This window comes from Populus euphratica, unplaced genomic scaffold (genome assembly GCF_000495115.2).
Source record: "Populus euphratica unplaced genomic scaffold, PopEup_1.0 scaffold101.1, whole genome shotgun sequence".
Lineage (NCBI taxonomy): Eukaryota > Viridiplantae > Streptophyta > Magnoliopsida > Malpighiales > Salicaceae > Populus > Populus euphratica.
The window spans coordinates 871993-881962 of NW_011499894.1; the positions used below are offsets into that span (position 1 = coordinate 871993).

The 9970-nt window shown below is 41.5% G+C and overlaps 2 protein-coding genes across 3 annotated transcripts in view; one reads left to right on the plus strand and one right to left on the minus strand.

The window, feature by feature from the left end:
• LOC105131817 (uncharacterized) overlaps nt 1-1790 on the plus strand; it is a 5167-nt gene extending 3377 nt beyond the window's left edge. For both annotated transcript variants that reach the window (XM_011034982.1, XM_011034983.1), the window contains 4 exons: nt 1-50; nt 472-666; nt 775-888; nt 1185-1790. In XM_011034982.1, the coding sequence (XP_011033284.1) occupies nt 1-50; nt 472-666; nt 775-888; nt 1185-1535 (710 nt within the window). In that variant the 3' untranslated portion in view covers nt 1536-1790. The remainder of the gene's footprint in view (nt 51-471; nt 667-774; nt 889-1184) is intronic.
• A 4699-nt stretch (nt 1791-6489) lies between these two features.
• Nucleotides 6490-9588, minus strand: LOC105131823 (probably inactive leucine-rich repeat receptor-like protein kinase At5g06940). The gene is made up of 2 exons (XM_011034995.1): nt 7174-9588; nt 6490-7039 (listed from the first exon to the last, which is right to left on the minus strand). Exons 1-2 carry the CDS (start codon nt 9464-9466, stop codon nt 6669-6671), a joined length of 2664 nt encoding a protein of 887 aa, XP_011033297.1. The 5' UTR covers nt 9467-9588; the 3' UTR covers nt 6490-6668.
• Between the last annotated feature and the right edge of the window lie 382 nt (nt 9589-9970).

Here is a 9970-nt window from a genome sequence, read left to right on the forward strand (position 1 = left end):
TTCCTGCTGGAGACTTGAGCTTTGGTTCTGGGGCACAACTCAAAAATTCTGTACGTATTAGTACAACCTTAAAATGATTTTACTGCCTCCATTTTACAATTGCGTGAAATAGCGACTACTATTCTGATGACTATAATTCTCTCCACTCTGGCCAAACAGTTTATTAAACCTGTCACTTTTAACTGCTCTGCTTGATAAGCGTACTGTACCAATGGAAACTCTCAGTGAAGCTTAAATAGCTTGATGTGGTTTTCATCACTCTGGCCAAACAGTTTGTTAAACATGTCACTTTGCACAGCTCTGCTAGATAGGCGTGCTGTACCAATGGAAAATCTTCAGGCTTAAACATACAGAGTGGAGCCTTGCTAGCTTGACGCGGTTCTTTTCTGCATCATATTTTCCTCTGCAAAATCAAGTTGAAAGCTTGCTTTTTTCAAGTGTTAAAACATCAGTGGCTGACTCTCCATGCAGGTTGGTAATTGGTCTAGGCGGCTTACTGATATGTTTGGGATCGATGCTGATGATTGCTTGAAAGAAGATCAGCATGTTAGCGAGGATGATGACAAGCAAGATGGTGAAACTAAACCCTTCCTTCTTCTTAATGGCTTGAGCGATCTTCTGATGCTTCCAAAAGACATGCTAATGGACCGATCAATCAGGAAGGAGGTTGATTTTATAGTCTTATTGCTTTTGCATGGAAACATATGTTACTTGCACGGCCTTTGACGCAATTAATTTCACAACTGATTAATTTTCTACCTTTATGTTTCAAAGGTGTGCCCATCAATTGGTCTTCCATTAGTTAAGCGGATACTCTGCAATTTTACTCCTGATGAGTTCTGCCCCGATCCTGTCCCTGGAGCCGTATTAGAGGCATTGAACTCCGAGGTAAATCTTTCTTTCGCTGTCATTTCAATTTCATTTTGATGTTTAAAGCCGGATAGTTTTGGGAGAGTTGTCTTCTTTAGAGATAATACTGTCAAGCTTCGGAGATAACATGCTTAACAATGAAAGCATACCTATTTGGAGCTCTTGGACCACCTATGTTTTACGAGGGTGCTGATGCTGCCTCATTGGCTTATATTATATGCACATTTGCCTTCATGTCAGAATACTAAGCAAAAAACAACAAATATAGAAACTGATGCAATAAGCCATCGGTGCATGTTTTTTACATTTGTCAGAGTACCGTGGAGTGGAGACTGTCAGGAGATGCTGCCAGAAACTTCCCGTATACAGCTGCCCCAGTTGTGTACACACCACCTTCCTCTGCTGATGTGGCAGAAAAAGTTGCGGAGGCAGGGACCAAGTCTCAGTTGTCAAGGAATGTATCTGCTGTGCAGAGGAAAGGATACACAAGTGATGAGGAACTGGAGGAATTAGATTCACCTCTTACGTCCATAATTGAAAGATTGCCATCATCCCCAGCTATCAACATGGCCAATGGAAATGGAAAACACAAGGAATATGCAGCCGCAGGGGATTCGATGGCAAATGCAAGGTATGAACTTCTTCGTGAGGTCTGGTCTGCATGAGGATTGGGAGTTAATCTTGCTGTACATCTTTTCTTCTCTCTTAATTCCCTTCTTATCAATGTAAATATGAAGAAACAAAATCACTCTCGAAAAGTAAGCAGTGAAAGATGATTCAAGGTTTCAGGTTTGTTCAAATGCAGCAGCAGAAGCCATGCCATTTGCTTTCCTGTAAACTACAGTTTTTTAGTTGCTCTGTATTGTTTGGATGAGAATATTAATTTAATTCAATAAAAATATATTATCACCATTTACGTGCCTGGGAGTCTTGTTTAGTTCAAAGGAAGTAGTGGTCAAATTTCAAGGTGTCAGAGATGGCCAGTTCGCAGGCGTTGGCAGGACATGGCACTAGCTGCTAGTCGGGGAGGGTCAAGACTGGACATGAGATGGGGGGTGTCCAGTGGTGCCGCTCGTGACCTGAGTTTTTCGCAATTGTCACGGGGTTAAATTTTTCGCAATGAAAATCCAACCCAATGCGGCAGTCTAATCCCAACTAAACTCAGCCTTGCTTTCCCTTTTCGCTCGTGTTTCCTACGACTATGTGTTTCGCTTACCCAACGAAGTTCTCACAATTGCCAAGTCGTATAAAAGGAACAAACACAAGCAAGCATACAAGTTTACAAGAATACCTCTCAACCTTTATTTATCTCATCAACAAAGGATTACACAATACAAGTGTGTGTGCTATGCACAAAATTGCATGCTACACCAACAAGTTTACATACATTATTTTCTCTCTATGCATTCTATTCTCTATGTATTCTCCCTATACAACAAAGAATTACCATCATCATTTATAGCCAAGTATGTGAGCTGCAGGGCACCTCCATGATCCCCATATTTCAGGACATAATAGGTACTTACTCCCCCATGATCCCCATGATCATTTGTGGCTCACTCATATCCCTATTTCCAGGATATAGTGGAGAACTTCCTCCCCCATGTGCTTCATGATTTTAGCAACTTGGAAACACCCCAGTTATGCTCCCACTTTCTGCATACTTGCCTGGCAGCTTCATCTGCTGCTAAATCACCCACATGCCTTGGACAGTCCATCGTCCAAGTTTTAGATCTTGCCAAGTCAAGCCCCTGACTTGCGCAAGCTCTTGTGCGCTGCCGAGTGCGCACCCTGGGTAGCAGGTCGTCAAATCCACATCTACGTGCAGACCCCCATGTCTGCGCTGCCGAATGCACATCTACGTGCAGGCCCCAAATCCTGCGCTGCCGAATTCACAACTGCGTGCAGGCCCCAATCTTGCATTGCCAAATTCGCTTCTGCGTGCAGACCCCAATTCCTGCGCTGCCGAATTCGCATCTGCGTGCAGGCCCCAATTCCTTCGCTGCTGAATTCGCAACTGTGTGCAGGCCCCAATGTTTGCACTGCCGCATTCGCATCTGCGCGCAAGCTCCCAGTGTCTGCGCTGCTGAATTCCTTGACAGCCCCAATTCTCGTCCGCCCATATCCCAGACGAGTTTTCCTGTCTCGCTTGGACATTCCATCGCCAAGCCCATAGACATCACCAATCTGTGCTGCCGCATTCCTCGACAGCCCCAGTTCTCGTCAGCCTATGCCCCTGACGAGTTTCCTTGTCTGGCTTGAACATTCCATCGCCAAGCCTATGTTTGTCAACATCCTGCGCTACCCCGCATTTCTCGACAGCCCCAGTTCTCGCCAGCCTATGCCACTGACGAGTCTTCCATTCTGGCTTGGACATTCCATCGTCAAGCCCAGCATTCTGTGCTGCCGATGTTTCCTTTGACAAACTTATAGCCGCATAAATCTGCGCTGCTAATTTATCCCATCGTTGGCATAGCTGCCAGCACCCTTAGGCCTGGTATTGGACAGCATGCCTTAGGTGTGCACCCCGTGCACATTTAACACTGTAACAAACCACCCCCACCAAAAGAACCCGACGCCCTCGTCGGACAGATTTGAAGTACCCTTTACTCCACATCTGTTCCTTGTCACCCTCCATGTATGCCCCCCATGAAGTCTCTCTCTGGCTTTGTCCACATTCAACAACAATTCCATCCATCGAATTTCATCAACCTGTTTCAAAGCCAAATTGTGACACTTTCTGTTTTTGGCTCGTTGATTTTCCACAAATGTTAAACCCATTATACTTGCAAGCATGTTTTCGCAAAGTTTGGATACTGCATCTAGCACCCAAGGAATCCGTCCCTTCCTTCACAAAATACAGCCATACAAAACCCCCGCCAAAGAATCATAAGAACTCCCATATGAACCCATCATTCCTCAATTGTTTCATATTTCACCTGCAAGTAACCAAAATGAGACACTACAGTTGGATCTAGTACCAACTCCATCCTTTGATCAACTCCATCTCATGTCGAAGTGTTTCGGCAAGGTCCTCAGTCCATCTGCAACCTACCATAGCACAAACACATAGCATCCCAGCATCAAAATTTGGTCTGACCTGGTTCCCCCATGCGCTATTGTCATGCCCCCGAAACTTCATCACCCCCACAAGACTTCGCTGACGCAAAATAGCCCCTATTGTTTTCCACCTGCGCTGCATGTTTCGTCCACCGAAAACTCACAACACTGTATCTCAACAAAGGCCACTAGCATTCTGCTTCTATCACTGCAACCATCCATTGTCGCAAAACATAGAATAGTCACCCGTACTGCCTCCAAGACAGCACTCAAAATCATCTTCGTCGACGATCTTGACTTCTCAGCCGAGCCCACTGAATCGGCTGTTGAATCTGTCACCTAGACAGTTCTTCATCAATTTGCAGACTCTTCAGACACACCCCAACGCGGTACTACCTCTTCGGTACTGCCTCCTCTATGATTTGAGACATACCCCTACGGTACTGCCTCCTCTATGATGCTTCCCCTCCAAAGCAACACACCAAACTAAGTCCATCTAGTTTAGCTCCTCAACCAAATCCCTCAATGACTTGGTTGCTGAATTCTTCACCTCAATCTGTCCTCTTCGTCAAGGTGCCTCGAATTCCCGATACCACAGGTATTAAATTGCAATACTGCATACTTGTCCATTGTACCACAATCAACTCTTCCTGTCGAATTCATCTCAGCCTATGCCAGACTGCCGCAATCCATCGCTGTTGAATTCTATGCAGTATGTTTTTCGTTGGCGCATCCTCACACCTAGAGTTAAACCATGATCTCTCCATCATCATAGGTATGAAACTCTCCCATCTTGGTCCCAACATGACTAGAGCCCATCTCTGCCATTGTTCTGTCTTCTTCACCCTGCATTGTCCATCATCAAGGTCTCCCCATCGAAGACACCAATTCTGCCTCCCCCAAGGCAGTAAAGTCACCAAAATCTTCGCAACTTTGTCTTGCCATTCGACCAAGTCTTCATCAACTTCGTCATTGGATTTTGCTTCTCACACCCTAACCATTCCTTCGTCAAGATGATGCACAAAAATCCCCCAAGTTCTGCCCCCACAAGGCAGCAAGCAGGGCCAGACAGCATCCTCACCGATATGCTGGCCCATGACGACTGAATTCTATCTCGGCCATCAAGCAAACACATAAAATTTGCACATGTCACATCCCCAACACCATCTTCCACACTGACAGCATCAAGGTTTCCCTTTGTTGGGCAACAGCCCCAACCTTTTCAATGACTTCAAAAGGCCCATCATATCTTGGCACCAACCCTCGGTGCTTCGACGTCCCCATAATTTTCTTCCAAATTTGAGGAGTTAACTTGAGTTTTGAAGCTCTTGGGTGTCCAGTGGCGCCGCTCGTGACTTTGAGTTTTGAAGCTCTTCGGCTCTCGTGTGGGTCTGGTCCTAAAAATGAAATTAAAAACGAGATGGTTGCCTTCGATATCGAACCCGGCTTAGGGTGGCTTGGTGGCCCGGAGTCTAGTTGAGATTTTCTTCTTTTAACCATTTTGGATATTTAAACTTGTGATTCGGTGAATTAATATGTTAGTTGGTTTAACTAGGGAGGCTTGATGGAGTCAACTTTAATAAAAAAAGAAAATGCTCTTTTTCTTGAACTATTATGTTTTAGTTTTTGTGAAAAAATAATTTTATTTTCTTCAAGTCACTATGACAATATTATTTTGCGTTGGGTTGATTTGGGCTTATAATTTGAATGAATCAAATTTGACAATTATAATAAATGTTTATTAAATGTTTTTTAATGTGAAAAATAAATTTTAAAAAATAAAAAATATTATTTTAAATGTATTAAAATAACATTTATTTATTTATATTTTACATAAAAAATAATCTGAAAAAATATATATAAAAAAATATTTAATCTTTTTTATAAATTGACTGTATTTCTAAACACATTTTAAATCCAACTAATAATTTCCCAGTCACCCATCGTTTCTTTCAAGGAAGACAGGAGAATAGAAAATAAACATAATGAAGGACCAAAATTATACTTAATTGAATCAAACAAAATAATTATTAAAATTAAAAGTATAGGTGGTGTTGTAAACAGTTTCAAAAACCCTAGTGATGAAAACAGAGAAAAAATAATTTCACAAATAAACTATTTTTTTAGCCATAAGCCCTCCACTAATTAACTATTTTCCCGTTAACAAAGCAATTAGAATACATAGGGTTATTGATTAATACATGCGATTTCCACTTAATAGTCTTAAACTCGAACATAAAGAAATGGGATGGGCTTTAGCAAAGAAGAAAGAGGACCCCACCGTGTACACCTAGTTCTTCCGGGCTTTCCAAACCGAAGAAAAGGGTGTTGTAATTGACATGAGCATAATCATGCTTGGGCAAAGTCCTCAAATTTCCACTCCTGATTCTGCTGTGAACTTGTAAATGTTTTCAGAACAACCAATATCATGTCTCGTCATGGAACAAGTCGAGATTTTCACCATTAGCATTGAGCAAGCTAGCAATTAGTTCTTTTAAAATAATTGCCTAAGCATTTTGATGTTTTAACTTGTTCGATCAATGTCCCAGCCGAAAGGTTCAAAACCCTAAACCCAAAGTCCGGTGGAGCAGACAATATCATACAAACTGACACATTTTTCTTTATGTTTTCTTTTTAAAAGGAAACTCAAAACGAGATATATGAAATCAAGTTTCATTTACATACAAAAGACCAGAAGGAAAGAAAAACAAAGAGGGCTAATCTTCCGTTTCGAATATTTATACTGGGACTGAGTTCTCCTCGGGAGTGGACAAGTATGAGTCTGAAACGTGGGTTTTTGGGCCTAGAGACTGAAGTGCTCTAGTAACTTCAAGCATTGATGGTCGTTTCTCTGGCAGCACTGAAGTGCAATGAATGGCAATGTCTAGAGCTGCTAGCATCTCTTGTTGGGAAGAGTTTGATATCTTAGAGTCAAGAACTTGGACTGCTCCATTTGTGATGTTGATTTTCCTCCGAACCCACTTCACGATATCAACATAGTCAGCTGGTTCAGCTCGGTCAGCTTGTCGGCCTGCTATCAGCTCTAGAAGCACCACACCGAAGCTGTAAACATCCATTTGCTCGGTCGCTTTCTTTGTGTATCCACATTCTGCAATGAGCAGCGAATGAGAGAACAATTCAAAGAACACACAATATGGATCTGTGAAGCTAATTTTAAACACGTGACAGAACAATCTGATCTCTGTAAATACAAAATACTAACTAGGGATGAAAGAAGTGTACCAGGAGCATTGTAGCAAGAGTATGCAGATTCTGAAGCAACAGTTGTTTGAAATGAGGCTTCTCCCACGATTCGGTCGAGAGCAAAATCTGTGAGCTTTGGTTCAAAGTCCGCATCCAGGAGGATATTAGTCGACTTAATGTTTCTGTGAAGTAAATGCTGGACATAATGCTTGTGAAGGTATGCCAATCCTTGAGCAACCCCAATGGCAATCTTCAACCTATCACTCCATTGCAACTGAAAGTCCGGTCTGCTAATTAAATCCCCTAAGCTCCCCTTTTGCAAGTATTCGTAAATTAGAAAGATTGATTCCTCTGAATGGCAAAATCCAAGAACTTTAGTGATGTTCTTATGTCTGATCTTGGCTAATGTCTTGACCTCAGCCTTCAATGCTTTTGGAGATTGGTTCCCGATATTGACTAGCTTCTTCACGGCAACCAGTTCACCACTCGGTAAACATATAATGTACACTCTACCAAAAGCTCCACCATTTCCAACAGAACTTTTCTCATCCATTCCCATGACTAAATCATGCTCTGTGACTCTGAGAGGATAGAAAAACACCGAATGCCAACTACCCGTTTCAGATTTCCATTTATTGGATCGATGGAACACGAAAAACCCAGCAGCAACAAGCAAGACTCCCAGACCAAATGCTATAGATATAAGGGCACATGCCAATGAACTAAGACCAGCAGAATTGCGATGTCTTGGCAGATCATCAAAACAAGAATTGGGCAATCCTGGGCCACAAAGGTGAGGATTTCCTTCCAGGAATGAAGCAGGGAGTCCAGAGACTAGAGCTGGGGGGACTTCTCCGGATAGAAGGTTAAAGGATACATTGAAGAGAGCAAGCTTCAGATTTTGAAGCCCTTCTGGGATTGAACCAGTGAGGTTGTTATCAGAAAGATCAAGGTAAGTCAGCACAGGCAAATCGGCAAGGGATGGAGGGATTTCCCCAGTAAGTCTATTGTCTGCCAAAGACAAGGAGACCAGTTTCCTGCACTTTTTCATCTCTGGAATTTGACCAGAAAGAGAATTGTGGGATAAGTTTATGATACTCATAACAGGGGAATCACAAAAATTCGGAGGTAATTCACCATAGAGACCATTAAGAGATGCAGAGAATCTATACAAGCTCTTAACCAGACCAAGACCATGGGGAATTTTTCCAGTGAAGCTGTTGTTATCTATCTGAACTTGCTCCAATTGAACTGCCATTGACATTGAATCTGGTATTGCACCAGAAAATCTGTTGTTCTCAGCTCTAATTAGCTTTATTTTGCTTAGTGACCATAACCCACCTGGGAAATCACCAGAAAACTCATTGTTCTGAACTTGAAACCTCTCAAGATTAGAGCATTCACCAATGGAGCTTGGTATCGAACCATTGAAGAAGTTAGCGTGGAGACCGAGGTTTTTAAGGCCTGGTGCGCTGCATATATCATTTGGAAATGACCCTAAAAGCTTGTTTTGAAAAACATCAAAAGACACTAAGTTCTTAGAAGAAGACCCTAGTGTTTGAGGAATCATACCACTCAGATTGTTCTGTGAGAGATCCAAAATGGTTAAACTTTGCAAACCCACAAAAGAATCAGGAATTTGACCATAAAAGCCAGAACTTTGCAACAATAGCTGCTCAAGCTTCCCAAGTTTCCCAATCTCACTAGGAACATCACTCATCAAGTACAAATTTTGAGACAAATCAAGAACAACAAGCTCAGTGAAATTCACAAATACAGAAGGAACACTACCTGAAAGCAAGTTGCTTCCTAAGTTGAGTACTTGTAACTTCACCAATGAGCCAATGCTTTCTGGAATCCTTCCCTCAATATGGTTCTTGCTAAAATCAAGAACTCTCAGAGACTGAAACTGAGAAATCTGATCTGGGATAGGACCCCAGATGAGGTTGTTACTGACATTCAAACTCTCCAAAGAACTACATTGAGAGAGGTGTAAAGGTATAGGCTGGTTAAAAAAATTGTCAGCAAGATTGAGAAGAGCCAAATTGGTTAAATCACAGATTGAAGAAGAGATTTCACCAGAAAGATTCAAATTTTGAAGGTTGAGAGAAGTTACAGTGAGTGAAGGTGAAGCAGAGCAGGTGATTCCAGTCCAGTTACAGTGATGGGCATTTGAGCTGTTAGACCAGCTTGAAAGAGAGTTCTTGGGGTCTTGAATGGAGTCTTTGAAAGAAAGGAGGATATCAGCTTCAGTTGAAGAAGCTGCTGAGCTAAACATGAAGAATGCGAGGCTAAGACAGAGAGCAAAAGTGTATGTGCAGGTGGTAGCCATTGGAGGAGAAAGTGAGAGAGAGCCTGGTTGTGTTATTTCGATGTTTTTCTATTTATCAGTGAAGCGAGGACTGTGAGTGAGCTTGACTTAAAGAAATAGTTTGCCAGATGTTGATGGGTTAGGAAGAGTATTCATGAATAAAAAAGGCCATTAGAAATCTTTTGGGTGAAAGCGATAATAAAAGGTGATTCAGATTTTAGCATGTATTCGATACAGTGGATGAATGATGCTGATTTTTAAAAATGTTTTTTATTTACAAATATATTAAAATATTTTTTTTATTTTTAATATCTCCATATTAAAATGGTTAAAAATATTCAAAATCATCAATTTAACTATTTAACTAAAGGAAGATTCTAAACACATAAATAAACAACACTTTATGGAGTTACCTTGTAGGGTTTGCTTTAACAAAACATTTGTAATTGTGTTGTAAATAATATTGGTTAAAAAAATATAATTTTTTTAATATTTTTTATTGTTTTGATGTTTGAAATGAAAAAT